A 20,234-nucleotide genomic window follows, 5' to 3' on the forward strand; every position below is an offset into this window, starting at 1 on the left:
GTAACTTCTTAACACTTAATATTGCAAAGCCAGTAGTTTATATTCAGTTCAATTCAAACTTTTCATCGATCATGTTTTGCAACCCAGCTTTACTTCTGTCTTTCAATGCTATCATAGGTTATTGGGTTTAGCGGTATCTAAACACATTAACCCTTTGAGTACAACCTCTCTAAAGATAACTTATAGTTCTATGATAGTCATTTGCTCCCAAGCTGCCTGTTTTAAATGTCAGTTGAAATTTTGTTATTACACATATAACATGAGAGATTTCAGTCTGATAAAAGTTGTCAGTTTCAAGATTTTATATTCTTAAATTATTTTGAAAATTAACTGAAACACACATAATTATTAGAAATTTGATAGTAAAAGTTTTAAACCTAACCCTTGCTGTTCTAGTAAGTTATATGTTTGTTTAGTTACCACATATAGGAGTTTTCAACTACATTATCTGCTATCACACTGTTGTTCTGTTGTCATACGAAACTATTTAATTGCACAATACTGTAAAACATCAAACTATGATATCTGTTAACTTCCCTTTAGCCTGGGGCTTCACTCCTGCATTGTTTTTCTCTTTGGTGAGTACCTGAGTAAATAGTTTACAAAATATAATTTCATCTCTTTCAGTATCCAGGATTAATAAAATATAAACTGGTAATATTCTAGAATTAATTGCAATTACAAATATATTAATCTTCTTTGAACAATACAAGTGTTGTAAACAAAGAGTTTTCTACCATTTTTTATCCTTCTAGATTTTAAAAGCAAACCCTCCTAAGGTTAACTTGGTTTTTTCTTCAATCATTTGATTTGCAATTATGGTAATTGTTGTAGCTTAAAAGATAATCTCCCGAGTGGAGTCTACAACCCAGTTTTGTTTTTGTTAAGTTTAAGCAAATCCATTTCACTTACAGTACTAATGCTCTTGAGTAAGTTATGAATATTACACAATCTTATTATCTTCTGTTGTAAAGTTGTGGTGTTGTCTAATTTAGGAATCAATGTGACAAATCTAATTTCTTTTCATTTTAGAATAGAATACACTTTGGTGAGAAGTGCACTGGGAAAAAAATTGTGACCAATATCAGCATTGGAAGAAATGATGAAAAAATAACAGTTGTCTATAATATACTGATATTATTTCTTTTAAATCTTGATTATGTCAAAAAAGGAAGCTTTATTTTCAAATTTTACCATTTTTTGCAGGGGGATTGCTGGATTTGTATGGAAGTAATGGACATATCTTTAGATAAATTTTATAAATTCATATATTCAGTTATGATAAGTACTATGCCTGAAGAAATATTAGGCAAAATTGCTGTAGCAGTAAGTACAATGCTTTTTACATGTTCTTTTGATTATATTTTTAGTTTTTATTTTCTTACCCTGATATATGTCATTACTTGTGTTAGGGGACGTTTTGTGAATTATTTCAAGCAAGGCTCTTTGTCAAAGAAATTACTAGAGAGACCTTCATTCAAGAAATAACAAGAGAGTTTCTTCATCAAAGAGGGATAAGAAAGCCATCCATTTCCCTAAGGAAATTTATTTATCCTAGCTTTTTTTTTTTTTTAAATAATAGTGTTGTTAGTTATAAGTTTCTAATGGGCCACCATCCACTGGTTCACTGCATTTCTAACATCAAGAGTGACAAAGGATTGTCTGTGCAACTTGGGCAGAATGAATATCACAGGATTTGATTTAAAAACACCAGTTTACTGAATCCCCCCCTTCCTCCGTCACCTCAAGGAAGTATATCCAGTGGCAAATAGAAAAAAACTGCTTCACTGTTCCAATGATAAAGCGGAATCAATGAGAGGTTACCCTTGATAACAGAGGGGAGGGTTATGCATAGAGAGGCACTCTAAGCATAAGATTATAATTACTATTACAATCATTATGTTGTGTCCTGGGGCTACTGTTAGTCAGTAAGGTTAGAACAATTATTTTTACAACTGGATCTGATCTGAGGATAATTCACTCTCTTGATACATTATTTTCTACTGCTACAACTCAGGAGCTTGGGGTTTCTTTCTTCCCTTCCTGTTCACAGACTTGAATGTTCTGCTAAAAAGTTGTGGGTACTACCCTTCCACTTCTATGACAAAAAATATTCATAAATTATTTTGTTTTTGCAATGGAACTCTAAGTAAATCGGGATATTGGCTTAAAAACCATTTGGATAGGGAAAAGGTTCATGCCCATAGAATTCAAACCCACATCTTCTGATTGATAATAATTTAATATTATCTTTTATTCACAACATTACTATCCTGTCTGCTTTGGAATGGTAGCACATCTGAAGAAGTGGGTTCAAGTCCCATGTGCAGCCTTTTACTTTTTTCTATCCGAGAGTTTTCTTATTTAATACTATACATGCAATTATTTATAGCTTTATCTATTTCAAGTTCTACCATTACAATGATTTATTTCACTTTATTTAATAAAAAATAGAATTTCTACAATCAATTAGAAATGTAATCTATTTTTTGTCAGACAGTCAAACTGGTTCAACCAGAGTTATGCACCTTGCTCTGGGGCACACCTCAATAATAGATATTAAACGTTTTCAACTTACAACCATGTAAGCAATAGTGCTGTAGCTTAACCTCATAATCAACAAAATTGTTTAATATAAGTAAAACAAAATTTGTTTTCAAATTTACTTTGTTATAAAAAAAGAGAAAATGATTTTCTTGCTGAAGAAGCTAAGAAATTATTTCTCTATTGAAAGTAATTATGGTTTATATTTTTTTTGCTTCTAACAAATTAACGTTATTTCATTTCCAGACGCTTAAAGCATTGAATTATTTAAAAGAGAAGCTAAAGATTATCCACAGAGGTGAGTTGAGGCTATAGAAGATTTATTATTATTGTGCATTTGTGTCTTCTGGTCTTGATATTTGCGTGCAGATTGTAGCCAAAATTGCTGTTTATACACAGTGTCTTTTGTCTGTAATCTTCCATGTAAACATATCTAGCTATTAAGGTGTTTTGTTCAAGGGACCAGGGAAATATTTCCTTGCTTGGAAACAGGTGAGGGTTTACAAGAACATCCATCCATAGAAAATCTATCTTGACAAATCCCATATCTATGCAAGCATGGAAAGTGGACATTAAAATGACATTGATGAAATATATTAGTCAACCATAGTCCCAAACCTGATATTTTTATTAACTTTTTTTCTTTTTTTTAAATAATGTTTTACATGAAATCATAAAAATTTTACCTCTTTTCCAGATGTGAAACCTTCAAATATTCTGCTGGACAGAAAAGGTAACATCAAACTCTGTGATTTTGGAATTAGTGGTCAGTTAGTGGATTCTATTGCCAAAAGTCGTGATGCTGGCTGCCGGCCTTATATGGCAGTAAGTATTCTATTTCTTTGTTCCGCTGAACATTTTGATTCTTATTTACTTTTGTTACACTTTGGTTATTCTTGATGTTGGCTATCTCTTGTCAGCTAACACAGCATCAGCAGATATACTGCATGATGAAAGGAGACGAAATATTCAGGAGTAATAAACATACCAGCAACTCAAATGTGCAAATGTTGTTTTGCTCCTTAGAAATATGGTCAAAGCCATTGCAACCATGACCATCATGTCCCTATATCAGGCACTATATTGTCAAATGTATATTTCTTTAAGATAGGAGGGTGTGATAAGATTTGGCTGATATTACCCCCAGGGGACACACACACACACACGTACATCTGTGTTTGTGAATATATATATATATATATATATATATGTGTGTGTGTGTGTGTGTGTGTGTGTATGTATATGTAAAAAAGTATATATGTGTGTATGTATATATATATATATATATATATCCACCCACCCACCCATGCCAGCATGAAAGGCAGACGTTAAACGATGATGATGATGATGAGAGATCTATTTAGAGCAACACCTCTATTCTACCACTCTTACACAAATTTATACACATACATACATCACACTAACACACACATACCACTGCCCCACTTGTGTCTTTTTCTCCCCTTACCCCAACTTTTTTTTGAACACTTACTCTTTCTTTCTCTTTTCTGATGAAGAACTAATGTCCGAAACATTAAGACACCCTCTTTTTACACTGAAGCATTAAAACAATATCATATTTGTTAAACCTTGTACTTCCTGTGTTCTTTTTAATGCTTATTGTCTTTACGCTATAGGTTGGCAAGTGGAGGTGACATGAGTTTTGATCAGGTTTTATTGATTCCCTATCAGTAATCTTACCATAGTATTCTACAGATTTAGAATTAAAACATCCTCTTTTTAAAGATATGCTTTTTAAGCAAGGAATTTTTGTTACAATCTCATATCCACCAAGTTATTACTTTGTAGCCTCTATTTAGTCCTCAATATGACTTATTGAATTGCATAATTTCATTTCTTCCAGCCTGAACGAATTGACCCTCGAGCGTCCAGTCGAGGTTATGATGTAAGATCTGATGTCTGGAGTCTTGGAATAACTCTTGTAAGTTTTTATCTATTTTATTTATGTATTTCTATATCTTCATCATTATCATTGCTTTAGTATCTACTTTTCCATGCTTGCATCGGTTAGATGAGAGTATGTTAAACAGTTTTCTACAGCCAGGTTGCCTTTCCTGAAACCAGAGAATATTTACCTATCAGCTTAGTGCTGGTGCAGCCCACTTTCCCTACATCCATCATATCCTCACTGCTGGGTCAAGGTTGTTGCAGCAGAGGTGATGTCTATGTCATCTCCCACCTAAAACAACTAGCAAATGTATGGTGTATGCTGCCGAATCTACTTGCTTGCAAGTGACAGTCATCATCATTATCATCATCATCGTTTAACGTCCGCTTTCCATGCTAGCATGGGTTGGACGACTTGACTGAGGACTGGTGAAACCGGATGGCAACACCAGGCTCCAATCTAAATTTGGCAGAGTTTCTACAGCTGGATGCCCTTCCTAACGCCAACCACTCAGAGAGTGTAGTAGGTGCTTTTACGTGTCACCTGCACGAAGGCCAGTCAGGCGATACTGGCAACGGCCACGCTCGAAATGGTGTCTTTTATGTGCCACCCGCACAAGCCAGTCCAGGGGCACTGGCAACGATCTCGCTCGAAAATCCTACGGAGGCCAGTCAGGCGGTACTGGCAACGGCCACGCTCAAAATGGTGCATCTTATGTGCCACCCGCACAAGAGCCAGTCCAGGGGCAGTCGTAGTTTTTATTTATATACTTATGCCCTTGGACTGTATAATTTATCTGTACATTACATTTCAGTCAGCATATGACACATAGGCACAGTCATATGGTCAATCACTGGATTTCAAATGTAATCTCACTACAAAGCACCTTGAAAAAATGCCTGATTGACCCCCCAGCTTTGTGATTAAACTATATTAACAGAAATTGTATAACCCATCAGATGAACTGTATTTGTTGCCTGATTTAACACCATCACCTGGATCTCAAGTATATTTAACAGAGTCTGTTGCTAGTATTTTGACCAGGATAACTCATGAGTAGTGGTTTCTGCCTCCATTTCTCCCCATCTATCTCAGAAACCCTGCTGAAAGAAAGGTCGTTGGTGCTGCCTTTCTTACTCTTGCTTAACTATAAAAAAATATTCTCCTTTCATTTTGAAATGCCTTATTTGTACCTACAAACCATTGTAACTTACCATTTTTCATGTATCTCATAGTGTACATGGTCTTTATAAAACTTATTGTCAATAATTTTCATGACTTGTGTGTTTTACAAAGATAGACTATTGTCCCAACATGCAACCATTCTCCTCCTTCTCTTGAAGTTGTGCACTTTTCCCATCTGGGAAAATCAAACTTTGCGTGACCGAGTTTGTATTCCCCTTCATGTGTGTGCCTCACCATTCATACAAATGGTATCATTTGTTTGCAATCTCCCTGCGAAAGCAGATTCAAGCTGTTTGATAGAGCGGGTGAGCAATATTGAAATCTTCTCGGTCATCTCAAAAAGACAATGAAACTAAAATGATTTAATATTTGGACAAAAGGCAAGAATTTACTTGAATTCGAAATTTATTTGCTTTTATTTATTTTTTAATTTTTAATTTATTTTTTAAACACCCCAGATGGAACTATCTACCGGTCGTTTTCCTTACCCCAAGTGGGACAGTGTTTTTGACCAGCTCACCCAAGTTGTGCAAGGACCTCCTCCCAGTTTGCGAACATATGATTCAAGATTTTCTGATGAGTTCAAAAGTTTCTTATATACATGGTAAGAATTATATTGCATTTATAAACTTTTTTGTTGTTGTTACTTTTTTTTTTTTTTCAAATAATTTTCACAATCCTAATATGGATTGGATTAATCTGATTGTGTGGTTAGGAAACTCAGTTTGCAACCACGTGGTTTGAGGTTCAGTCTCATACTGTGGCATCTTGGGCAAGTGTGTTCTACTGTGGTCCCAGGCTAACCAATGCCTTGTGAGCAGACTTGGTTAATAGAAACTGTGTGGAAGCCCATCATGTGTTTATATTTGTTCCCTGGACTACAACCACTTGATAACCAGTATTGATTTGTTCACTTCCCTGTATCTTAGTAATTCAACATAAGAAACTGATAGAATAAGTACCAACCAGACTTAAAAAATAAGTACTGCAGTCAATTTGTTTGACTAAACCCATTAGGGTAGTGCCCCAGCATGGCCACATTCCTCAATGCCTCAAGTAAAAGATAAAAGATTATCCACAATATGAAGAGAAATCTTTCCATAACAAAATAACGACTCCATGTGACATCTCCCTAAATTTTTAACTGGTATTGTTTTTCTTTCCTTTCCAGCTTGATAAAAGATGAGAAAAGAAGACCAAAATATGGAAAATTATTGGTAAGGAACATTTTTCTTTATATTCATTTCATCTTAACCATTTAAAGTTTGTTGTATACCCTCATTTATTGAAGAAGGGTGTGTATTTGCAAGTAGGTAAATGTGTGTGTGTGTGTGTCCTTTTATATATGCTGTAAAACAGATGGTAATAAGAAGGGCATCCAGCTCATGTCAAAAATATAACATATACAATAACAAAGATTTGCAATTTTGTTTATGCCAAACGAACACTGACAATGTTTTGGAAAGGGGTAGAGAGAGAGGGGGGATGGTTGCTCTCCCCCTACCACTCTCTCCCTTTCCAAAACATCATCAGTTTCAATTTTATATAAAAAGGCAAAGCAGACTTAATGTAAACCACTTTTTTGATAAATTCGACAATGGAAGAAAGCGCTAAAAATATAAATAATCATCCAGCATTTTGATTAGCTTGTTATTCTCAATTCATATATATGTATATATATATATATATATCAGCACAATGAAGCTTCCTAGGTCTAACCAACAGTAGTATTATTCCGTTCAGGGGACTGTCACATTAAGTTGACAGCATACAGCTACTTCATCATATCACTACTGCATAAATCTCTCTGAGAGGTTTAGAAATGTATTATTTCTAAAAATAGTCAAGTGCAGGAGTGGCTGTGTGGTAAGTAGCTTGCTTACCAACCACATGGTTCCAGGTTCAGTCCCACTGCGTGGCACTTTGGGCAAGTGTCTTCTACTATAGCCTCGGGCCAACCAAAGCCTTGTGAGTGGATTTGGTAGACGGAAACTGAAAGAAGCTTGTTGTATATATGTATGTGTGTGTGTTTGTGTGTCTGTGTTTGTCCTCCCACCATCGCTTGACAACCGATGCTGGTGTGTTTATGTCCCTGTCACTTAGTGGTTCAGCGAAAAGAGACTGATAGAATAAGTACTGGGCTTACAAAGAATAAGTCCAGGGGTTGATTTGCTCGACTAAAGGCGGTGCTCCAACATGGCCGCAGTCAAATGACTGAAACAAGTAAATGAGTATACTGTACACAAACTGAGTCAGTTACTTGACTTTTGCAATCTGAGTTTGTTCACCAATAGATGATCAGCTTTGTTGACATGTGGATGAGACAGTGGAATGTGAACCAGTGAAATCAACTTTATGCAGTCACTTAATTTGCTGAAAAAAGCAACCAAATCTTTCTTCAATTACACCCTATTATCTCCAAATAAAAGGACACACTGAGTAATGATGTCCTAGATGCAATGATTCTGAAAAACGGTCACATGAGGAATGTCTTAAAATCAGTTATACATGAGCTCAGTTAGAGATAACTTGATCCTAAACAGCAACCACAGCCAATGTAGCAACTCTTCTTTTGACTGTAATGAACAGAAACAGCTCAACTCATATCTACTAGCTTACAGCATTCTCTCTTTCTACCTTTGACTCCTACATACATGGATGAACTTGACTGATAATTATGTTGGCCCTGAACACTACACAATACCATTAACTAGACACCAACTTCTGGATTCTTTACAGATTGTCTGACATCCAGCAGATTCATTCATCCGTAGCTCTCATTAAAGAATTACAATTATCCAAGCCATCACCAGTACTTTATGGCCTCATTAATTCATAGGATGAAATCATCGATGTCATGGCTACTGGCAATCTCTTCATTAAAACTATCTTCCAATTTGTTTTTTTATGTCCATATTTTCTACTTTGTTTTTTGCTTATTTTGTTTGTTTATTATGCTAATGTGGCATGATTAGCGAGATTGGTAAAGTATCACAGCATCGGACAAAATGCTTTTTATATTTCATCACATCTTTTCACTTTCTTAATCCTGCTGAGGTTCAGCTCTGTTGTTCATCCTTCTGGAGATTGATAAAAGAAAGGACCAGTCAAGTATGGAGGTCGACTTTTATTGATTGTTTCTTCCCTACAAAATGTGTGACTGTGTGTCTACGTCAAAAATTATTATTTTTTTCTTTTCCTATTTGTCTCTTCAGGATCATCCTTTTATCCGTCGTTATGAAGAGGAAGAAGTGGATGTAGCTGGCTATGTATGCAACGTAATTGATCAATATTATGAAACACAGGGACTGTCTTCAACCTCTTAACAATCAGCCAATTGCTAAAACAAAATCATGGTTTTTGCATTTATTTTATCCACTTTCTTTTCCTCTTGGAACCAAAGCAGACTTAGAACTTCAAAGGAAATTCTGTTAACAATGCAAAGAATGAAGAAGAAAAGGGGATAAATAAATAAATAAATAAATGAAATTGATTTCACACGAGAAAAATATATATGTATATCTGTATGTAGGTGTTTATATATATATATATTCACACACACATATATGTATAATATATATATTATATATATATATATATATATATATATATATATATATATATATATATATATATATATATATATATGCATTATATATGTGTGTGTGTGTATATGTATATATGTGTGTGAATGTATATGTATATACATTATATATATATATATATGTGTGTGTATATATATTTATATATATGTATATATATAACACATACACATTGTATTTACATTTGTGCACTCGTGCTTATGTGCATATATTGCATGTGCAGACATGCATATAGATTTAAAACAACAAACTGAAATGGAGAAGTAAAAAACATTTTAGTTTTGGGGAAAGATCATTCCTGATCCCTTCTCCAGATACATTTGATGGGATCTTGAATCATCGAAATAGCACACAGAAACTCACACGCAAATGTATTGATATCTGTGAGAAATTTGGATCATCGAGTAAAAACAATTTGACTGTTGGAATATCCAGATTTTAACACTGGTTTTTACAGTTTGGATATTTCAGATTTAACAAACAAAATTTATTAAAAAAAAAAAGAAAGTAACTTGTGGCCAAAATTGTGAATAAATGAAAACTGACATTTCAACTTGAAACCGCAGTATGAAAATTTATCCTTTTCTCTCTCTTGAGATGTTCAGCTAAATCCAGCTATATATAACCCTAAGTAAATTACACAAATTTATGAAGGATCTTTACTTAATACCCAGAATGTATTAACTTTATGCTGCTAGTCATTCAAACATGTCCAGGCCCTTTTTTTATATACTTCACCATATAAACTTACACGTGTTGCCAATTAACATTACCCAGTAGCATAAAGTTAGTGCACTTGGGTTCAGTTCCCATGTGATTCTTCCACTATTTTTTCCTTGTAATGCCTGTATAGTTACATACTTTTCACTTTGTGCATGCATATGTATGTGAGTAATATATATATATATATATATATATATATATATATATATATGTGTGTGTGTGTATACATACACTCACAGACAGATAAACAGACACATATAATACACATGCAATCTTTAAAAATTTCTACTTCACTCCTGGAGTTGTTTAAAGTTATACATACATTCATATATATATATATATATAATGTTATGTTTAATTTTTAGTTAAACATATGTTTGTTTTGTTGACCAAGTTTATTTTCTGAATCTTCAAAAAGTCTCAAACAAAATAATCTTATGTTATAAAGCTGCAATATTCTAAACCCTCAGTTTTTTTTTTATATATATACTATTGTGTCTTTATGCTTTCAGGAGCAAATAAAAATACAAAAATGTGTTTGAGACATTTTTAAAAAAGGGAAAAATTCAGAATTGGTCAGACAAACAGTCTAACTATTATTATGTAAAAAGGGTTTTTTTTTTCTTTACCACAATACACTCCAATGTACATAGTTACATACACACATAAGTGATCAAAAGTAATTGTGCACTATGAAATAATTATTGTCCAGAAACACTGAATTAACTTTTTACAAATGCAAAGCAACACATTAAGAAATGTGTTCAAGCAAATGATTGGTAAAATAGAAATTTTAATTAAAAGTTGATATTATTAATATACAAATAATTCTTAAGTACACGGTTGCTTTTTGATTACTATATGTTTATGTAGGCATATATGTGTGTGTATTATACATACATAAAGTAAATGAATCTCCGTCTATTTCGACAATGAGTTCCCCAGTTGTTTGATCAACTGATCTGCCTATTCATTGAATTATAGTGTAAGTGGTTGAGTATTTCACAGTCACATGTACCATTAATGTAATCCTCAGGCAGAATCAACATGACACAGTGTGTGGCAGGGTTGGAAGGCTGGCCTTTTGAACTACATGTACTCCACAGTTTCTGTTTACCTAATTTTATTCACAAGACCTGGGTCAACTCAAAGCTGTGATAAACAACATTTATCCAAGATACCACACAGTGGCATTCGTTCTGAGATGTCTTGATTATTGATTGCAAAGTAAACTTTTTAAACTACACAGCCATGCCTGCGCTCACACACATACACTCTCTTTCTTTCTCTCTCTCACACATACACACACACGTGTTGATGACGGGTATATATATTAACATGATATTGCTATTATAGAAGACTGCTGTTAGACAGTGGCTATAAAGCAAGGGAAATAATGATATTATAAAAGTCCAGCTGGTGTTTATTGTGAATAAGCTTTATGTAAATCCATTGAATTGGATTGAATTACTGAATTGAACAATCCCATTCCATAAAAAAAAAAAACTCGAAATCCTGCCCCCTTCCTTTTTTTTTATTTTTATTTTTACATCCTATCCCGACTGTGGACAGTGTCAGTGAGATTTTCTACAACATATTTCATGTCGTAAATCATCTTTCAAATGTCCTACTTTACCTCTCAGCAACGTTGCCCAATTTCTTGTAAAACTTAAAAGCAATATAAGATTTGAAGAAAGCTTGTCTGTAATAAATTATATAATCTGATAAATTGGAAACTGAACATGTTGAAACATTTTGTAAATGTAGAAGATAAATAAATTTAAAAATAAGATGAACTAAAATTCTTACAAATTACAGTGGTATATTTATTTATAAAAAAAAGAAATGAATTCTAAATTTAACCAAAGCCTACAAATTTTGCAAAGTGAGAAGTTGAGTGTTAATCATTATTTTTTTTTTTTTTTTACCCCAGGATGAAAGGTGAAGTTTGATATCAGCAAGATTTAAACAAGGAACTTAGGATACATAAGTACTTCAAAGTAATTTATCCACCTGTCAACCAAATCTGTCACCCCTTGCAACCCCAAAAAACATCATATATTGATAGGATAGGTTTTGGTTGTGAAATATGTTAGAATGTTGAGAATAAGATTAACTTTTAAACAGAACACCAGTTGATTGTGATGTTACATATGTAATGATAAAATTATTTCTGATTTTTGGTAGTCACCAGTGTAATGATTTGGCCAAGTTGATGTTGATGCAAAGAACACAAATTCCATTGAGATTTTAAAAGTGAAAATATTTTTAATTTTACATTTGACAACTGCATTTTGTCATTACTACCAAGAACAGAAACAATATTGACACCAGGTGCACAGTTAAATAGTCAATATGAGACAGGAGTGTGAGTGGACTGTCTGGCAGCATGACTAGTGCATAACTCACTACTTTCCAGTGGCAAAAGAATTCTGTTTACAGTTTGTTTTTGTCCATGAAGAATAATCAACTTTCTAATAAGATACTGTTTATCATATTGTCTGAGTGGTCAGTTTTTTAATATCGTCATCAATAGTTGAGTGAATAGCATTCATGTTCATACATTGGATTCTGCCAGAGACCTAATTGGTTTATCATGCACTCACATCATTGATTTCTAACACAAATTCTGATTGTTGAACTTTAGCAATCTGGTTTCAATTCCTAGGTGTTTTAGAACTGCTACAGGACTTTCCTGTCAGTGAAATGACCATTATTGGTGACTTGAACAAAATGAAAATAGGTGCAGATGTGAAGTGTGTACAGGAATATACATTAAAAAAGGTGAATGCAGGACTGAGGATGTTGCCTAAATTGCATAGATAGCAAGCAGGTGATCTAGCTGAAAAGACTGGAGTACTGACAGAAAGCATTTTTCATGTACTGTTTTGTACGAGCTTGAGGTGCAGAAATCTGCATAGCAAGGTATGTGAGAACATATATATATATATATATATTAATGGCTTGTCTGCTCACGGTATTTCATTATGCAGTCATAAAATGTTTTCATAAGTCAATGCCATGTACTACTGTGTTAGCAGTGCACTTAAAATCACTTGTTCAGGTTATCTCTACAGATTTTTCTATTGAAATTATAGCACTTGTTTACTTCACTAGCTGGAAGATAAATCACCAAGACTACCAGATCACATGATTTTGGCCTTCACTGACCTTGTTTAGACATGAAGATAACAGCAATATCTCTGCCTGCTAGCAATATACATTGAACCTCAGTACCTGCTAGCAATGTACACAGAAACACTGGTGTCACAAATAGCCAGTGGGCTTATTAAAAAAAATTATTATTAGCAATAGAAGCAGTATTCATACCAAAAGGTAATATTTACACATACAAAAGAAACCAAAAAATAGTTGTATAAATACAAGGAAGGAAAATCTGATAGACTTCATAGTATGTGTTTGAGTGAATGAGTGAGTAACTCGTATATAGACTTGTGTGTGTGTACATTTGTTAGATGGTGGGTTTTAGCATATTCATGTGAATCTGAATCTGTGTTGTATAGTAAACCAATTCAGCCATTTTCAAAGCTTCTGAACAGAAGCAATTGAAGTTGACTGGCGTATTTGTGTGCATGCTAAATGCATGGGAATGTATATATGTCAATGTGTGTGTGTGAACTGAAAAGAAGAATCCATGTGAAGTCAGTATCACTATGAAAGAAACAATTTTTTTTCCACATGCTGTATTGTGCATAATGAGACAGGAAGTGTACTCACTAACCTGATCTCATTGTCACTGGGACAGATATGGAGGTATCAGTGGAAGAATGTATTGATGTTTGAGACTCAGGGTGAGCCAATTTTAAGCAGTCAATGCTGACCAAGTCCTTTTTTTTTTTTTTTTGAGGATGAAGACAAAGAATTTATTGGTCACGTTAATTGGGTATTGATGATGTTGCAGGTAGCATACTGTCATCTTTTTGATGTAGTTGAAAATGCTTGATATGCTGAGAAACAGCATAACGTGTTTGTGATGGGAGCACCAATGTATCCACAACAGGAATGTTGGTAATTTGGACAAAGCTATGATAAATGGGAAAAGATACTTGCTAAGATATATTGGCAGTGTTTGTGAACCTGTTTAGTGTGTTGATAAGCTGCCTAGCATTCTTGACAGGGTCGTGTACAGGCCTTTCAGTAGTGTTGTTGAAAGTTTTAGGCTGCAGTTCATGTCTCTTCTTGAGGTCATAAATTGTAATGATAAAAATGATTTCTGATTTTCAGTAGTTACCTGTGTGATGATTTTTAAATGCAAAAATATTTATTTTACCATTGACAACAGTCTATGGTTGTTGCTACAAAAGACAGAAAAGATATCGACACTAGATAAACACTTCAACAATCAGTATGAGACAGTGTGAGTGGACTGTCTTGCAGCATGACCAGTGTATGTTCCATTACTTGCTAGTTGCAAAAGAATTCTATTTATGGTTTGCTTCTTTCCATGAAAAACAAGCACGAGAGATAACTTGCTGATAAGATCCTGTTTGCCAGATGTCTGAATAATCAGTTTCATATTGATATCATTAATATATAGAAGTCAGCCCAATGGGGACTACACAACTAGTCAAGAGATCAGCCATTCATATCCTGTGTTACAATTTGGCAGGACTGCAAAATTGTAATTTGTTAACATAGAAGATTGGATCAGAAGGAAGATTCTCTGTCTATAGCATTTATAAGTGCTCAGAAATTAGCAAGACTGATGCAGTTAATGTTCCTCTTGAACAATGATAAGTCAACAATTGCAGCAATGAATTTCCAGCTAATGTTCTAGGAAAGAAGGAATGAGTGTTGTAACTAATGTATGAGGATAAAATTGGGCACAGCGTGAATGATGAAGGTTATATGATCCCATCCAGCTGCTAGGAACGGAGGCCTCTGAAATAAAGGTAGAAAAGGCAAAGTTGACAGTGCATCTGTGGAGCCAAGGTTGAAGTATATTGGAGGATGACTTCATGCTAATCAGATGGACTTTCTTCAAATGTGGTTTAAGTTGTCTGTGTAAGTAGCAGCGTGGAAGCGCAATGGCCCAGTGGTTAGGGCAGTGGACTCGCAGTTTCGATTCCCAGACCGGGCGTTGTGAGTGTTTATTGAGCGAAACACCTAAAGTTCCATGAGGCTCCGTCAGGGGATGGTGGTGAACCCTGCTATACTCTTTCACCATAACTTTCTTTCACTCTTTCTTCCTGTTTCTGTTGTACCTGTATTTCAAAGGGCCAGCCTTGTCACACTCTGTGTCACACTGAATCTCCCCGAGAACTACGTTAAGGGTACACATGTCTGTGGAGTGCTCAACCACTTGCACATTAATTTCATGAGCAGGCTGTTCCGTTGATCGGATCAACTGGAACCCTCGACGTCATAAGCGACAGAGTGCCAACCAAGTAGCAGCACTATCACAAATATGGAAATGGTATTCTATTGCAGGTTTCATCAGATCTGTGTAGAGAGTACAAGTACTTGTTGGCGCTGAAATGGAAGATCAGTTTTTGCAAAATAATTTTAGCTATATGAAGAATATACATTCCCCAGGAGAGACCTTAAGTTATGATTTTGCATGGCATTTGTAGTAATTTTGAAGATTCTAACTGCATGCTGTTCGTATTAAGGGACATGTCCATGATAATATGTAATGATTATTAGTGCTGGTAAAGGAGAGAAGATTCACATGAACCTGTTGGAAAAAGTTTTTGAAGTCTGTTCATGATGTCAATGTAGATTTGGGATGAAATGTTTAGGATGCAAAAGATTAAGGAGGAATGAGCAGTGATATCATCTGCAACATTGTCTATCTTACTAGAGGTGATAGTAAGTAGAAGTGGGTGGGCAAAAGTGAATAGTGTTGTTTTCTTAAGGATCTGCAAAAGGCAATGGGAAACCCCCAATAATTCATCCTTTAAATCAATACATGTCCTTGCAAACCATTAGAGTTTGGATTAAACAGCACCATACTCATAAAATCTCTTCTCTTTAAGAGTCAATGTTTGTTTGCCTTGAAATGTTTCTCAATAAATCTGTAGCATGTCAGGAAAGCTATTTTAGTTGTCACATCATAGCACACCTCCAGCCAATCTGGACTGGGTGTGTATTAATACCAAAGGCAATTCTCTGTTAACAGAAAGATGGTGGACCAGCAACATTGCCTCTTCATCATGAACAGTTTTTTTTCACACCAGCTTCTTGCCACTAGCTATGAATTATACTTGCCCTCCAACTCTGATCACATCATGAACAGCCTATTTCATTTATGCCAACTTCACTCCATGAAATTCTGGATGACATCAGCTCACTACTCTGGCCATGTTATGACTGGTATATTTTTGTTTACAATAGCTCAATTCCTATTAGCTTAAAATGATTTCCAACTGAATCCATATTTCAATCACAAGTTATAAAGCTTTCCCTGACTCATGCACACACACTCAGGTTACACTCTTACTACTTGTCAGCTCTCGTTATCTTTTAATAGATTAAAAGGTTTTGTATAAAAATGCTTTCTGATATTCCATTACACATGCTTCTCAAAAGCTCACTCACAGGACTTTTCCACGAATACTTTTATACTATAAATTAGTAACCACTCTCACTAAATTGGTGACACTATAAATGGACACCCACTAAAAATCTCTTCGAAAATTTGCACACACATCCAAATTCAGCCCCAAAATAATACTTGAAGAAAAAATCAGGAATCCAAAAACCTCTGGGATAAAATGAGAAGGACTCAAGAAAAGCGATGAAGAAAAATTGGTAGTTGTAATGGGGTGGTAGTAGAGTAAAAGTGTTAGTTTAAAGTACAGAAATGTCTGTTCATGGCATCAAACTTTTTCTTTTACCTTCAGTTTCACTTTATTCTCTCTCTCTCTCTCTCTGTTGCTGTTTCTTCAGTTTTTCCCTTCTCTCTCTGTCTCATTCTAATTCTTTCTTAACCACTCTCACCTTCTATAATGTGAGTGATTGTGTAGTTCCCTACAGGAACCTGTTCTTTTCAGGCCCTTTTTATCTCAGTTTAACTCCTCATCTCACAGCATACACCTGCTTCCCTTTCTACTTTAGTCCCACTTAGTTGAAGAGGATTTTAGTCTGGGCTGGAATTAGGGACAGCATCCAGCCAGAGAAACCATGCCAAAGCAGACACTGGAGAACAATGCACTCTCTGGACCCATCAGATCATGTCAAACAACCCAACAATGCCAGCATGGAACATGATTGTTAAAAGATGATGATTATGATGACAACATATCGTCCTTTAATATCTATTTTCCATGTTAGTATGGGTTGAACTGTTTGACAGAAGCTGGCAAGGCCAGGATCCACACTAGGTTCCATTGTTTATTTTTGGTATAGTTTCAACAGCTCAATACCCTTCCTAATACCAACTGATTTACAGTGTACTGGGTGCTTTTTAGGTAGTACCAGCATCAGTATTTTTTACATGACACCATCACCAGTACATTTTATATGGCACCATCACCAGTGTTTTTTTTTTACATGACACCAGCCCCAATTCTTTTAATGTGGCATCAGCGCCATTGCTTTTTTATGTGGCACCATCACCAGTGCTTTCTTTTTTTTGTGGCACCAGCACCAACAGAGTCATTAAGTACCTTGCAAAACAAAACCCACTCAACAGGGAGTAGTATTGAATGGGTGTGGCTTTGTACCAATTGATAGATTTAAGGTATAGAGGGGACAGATATATGTGTCTTGCTGTAGAGTAGATAAAGGGATTTCTCACTTGGAAAACAAAGGAGAGTGAGTTGGAAAGTAAGATCAAAAGAGTGATAGTGAGAAAGATGATGGCAAAGATATGTCAGGACATGCTGTCAGAGGAGATTTGGGGTGGTAAAAATAGGATGATTCATGAGATTTAAGAGTAAAGAAGTTGCTCTTAAATCAGTCCATTAAGAAGCAAGATGAAAGTGCATCAGCTGACGAACAAGCAGCAGCGGAATTTCCTAATGCATTAAAGAAAATCATTGAAGAAAACGGGTTTCTTCCCAAACAGATTTTTAACATAGATGAAACTGGATTGTATTGGAAAAAATTGCCAGACCATTCATTCATTTCCAAGGAGGAGAAAACTATTCAAGGCTACAAGGTCTGAAAAGATAGAAAAGATATGTTGACATACCTAACACTTCTTTCTTCATAAAATAGTCAAGTTGGACATGATAGTTATATGCAATATCATCAATATATATATATATATATATATATAGTGCTGGGGTTGATGTAATTGGCTAACCCCATCTCCAAAATTCCAGGCCATGTGCCTATAATAGGAAGGGTTATTAATGTTAACAATCATTGATAAAATAAATTGAATCTTCTGAGACAATTTTACCTTTTTAGCAAGTTGTCTCTATATGTTTGACGAGTGCTAGGTTATGTGTAAAACTGAATTAGTTACATTAAAAGTAGGTTATATGAAAATTATCAGTTACACACAAAAGTGCTTAGCAAGAACAATTTTTCAGTTAGTTGGCTGTAATAGTTAACAGTGCAACATACATTCAGATACTGATTACATACATGGAGAAAAGATTCCTTGTTTTCCTTCAGTAATTGGTTAATATTAGGTCACCTACAAGTGCAGTAAAATGGGATGAGTTATGTAATAAAATGGGATAGGTTTTATTCCTCACAAAAATCTACTTGTTTCAGTGTGAACATTTTTCTTCTTTTTACATATTTCAAGTATGGGAATATGTTGCTTGCATTGTGTGTTATGTTAGTAAATTAAGTGTGAAAGACTGGAGGACTGTTGTAATGTGAGCTTATGTTAAGATAAGTAATGTAAATTTAGCTAATGTTACAAAAGGCAAAATATGGCTGTTTAGATGTAGTAAATTTCATCTACTATTTGTGGATTTAAGTATGAGAAATGCTAAACTTTCACCTCTGTTCTGCAGTTTAACTGTTTAAAAAAACATTAATCTAGGACTAAACCTGAATAGACTCTATGTATCTGAGCAAAAAGTAGGTGCAGAGAGAGAGAGAGAGAGAGATCTATTAAAGATGAACACTTCAGTTCACAGATCATAATACCTGCATATTTTATAAATATTATCAAATTTAAGTGTAAAGCAATAAAAACTACCTTTTTGAAGATATAGTTTTTAAATGATGAATTTTAATAACTGCAGTGTTCCCAAAACTAGTGTGTTCAATTATCTAATCTAATAATATATAAAATAGAGATGCATGCATATTCACTTTTCATACTTGTGATGCATGAATAATTTGACCTCAGACAAATAATAAGCTGTTCGTTTGATTATTTTATTAATATATAAAATAGAGACATGTGCATATTTACTTTTCACATGAAAACAGCTTCACTAATTGCTTTCATACTTGTGATGCATGAAGAACTTGACTTCGGACAAATAATAGGCTGTTCATTTGATTTTTTTATTAACAATTATTAAAAATAAAAAATATTGCTTTCTATATTACATTCAGGTCTTTGAAAGTTTTTAAATATTTACTTCCAGTTTTCTAGCATCAGTGACATAACATCTCTCTTTATGTATCTCTCTCTATCTATCTCTCTAACATATCTCTCTATATCTCTTGTTTGCACTTTCATTTTCCAGATGCTATTCTTTTCACTTTCCATTTTCATACTCCATTGTTTAAATTCCATGTTATTGTTTTCACTGTAAGTTGAAGTTTTTGATTGCTGTTTACAAACAAACAACAACAAATTACTGACAGAAAGAAGTTCACAATTACTGATGTAATTTCATAACTTACTGACAGAAGTATCTCCATAAATTTCAATTCAATCCCAATGGTTTTGTGTTTTTCTGTTGTTAACAGTTTCTTGCTAGTTCCTTCGATACTGGCTCTTTGGTTCACTGACTAACAAATTTCACTTCAACCCATACCATACTTGTTATTTTCATTGTTTACTATCTTCTGCACTTGTGTATTTCTGTATATATATATATATAACCATGCCTAGAAGAAAAGTGTCGAATTTGTTGACATAACTACAGATCCCCGCCGCCACTTTCGATGATCATAACTTTTAGAAAAACTGATATTTTGTAATGAAACTTTCTACGAATATGTGTCATACCATGTAGATTCTGGTTATACAATTTTTTTTTTGGGGGGGGGGGTAAATGGTTTAGGAAGGGGTAAGATAGGGGAATTTCTGAAAATTCACTGAAGTCCACTTCAATTCATCTTAACTTTCAAGAAAAATATGCCAAATATGCTCCTTTGTCACTTCT

At 34.4% G+C, this 20,234-nt stretch overlaps 1 protein-coding gene across 5 annotated transcripts in view; it reads left to right on the forward strand.

Annotated features, from left to right (window-relative positions):
- Window positions 1–10,928, forward strand: part of LOC106873711 (dual specificity mitogen-activated protein kinase kinase 4) — a 94,947-nt gene extending 84,019 nt beyond the window's left edge. For 3 of the 5 annotated variants that reach the window (XM_089348640.1, XM_089348644.1, XM_089348642.1), the window contains 7 exons: window positions 1,203–1,326; window positions 2,791–2,842; window positions 3,242–3,369; window positions 4,409–4,486; window positions 6,097–6,242; window positions 6,810–6,855; window positions 8,854–10,928. In XM_089348640.1, coding sequence (XP_089204766.1) covers window positions 1,203–1,326; window positions 2,791–2,842; window positions 3,242–3,369; window positions 4,409–4,486; window positions 6,097–6,242; window positions 6,810–6,855; window positions 8,854–8,964 — 685 coding nt within the window. In that variant the 3' untranslated portion in view covers window positions 8,965–10,928. The remainder of the gene's footprint in view (window positions 1–1,202; window positions 1,327–2,790; window positions 2,843–3,241; window positions 3,370–4,408; window positions 4,487–6,096; window positions 6,243–6,809; window positions 6,856–8,853) is intronic. The other 2 variants (XM_014921185.3, XM_089348643.1) reach the window with 1 other exon arrangement.
- Window positions 10,929–20,234: the final 9,306 nt, after the last annotated feature.

Source organism: Octopus bimaculoides, chromosome 3, assembly GCF_046866305.1.
Source record: "Octopus bimaculoides isolate indiv1 chromosome 3, ASM4686630v1, whole genome shotgun sequence".
Taxonomy (NCBI): domain Eukaryota; kingdom Metazoa; phylum Mollusca; class Cephalopoda; order Octopoda; family Octopodidae; genus Octopus; species Octopus bimaculoides.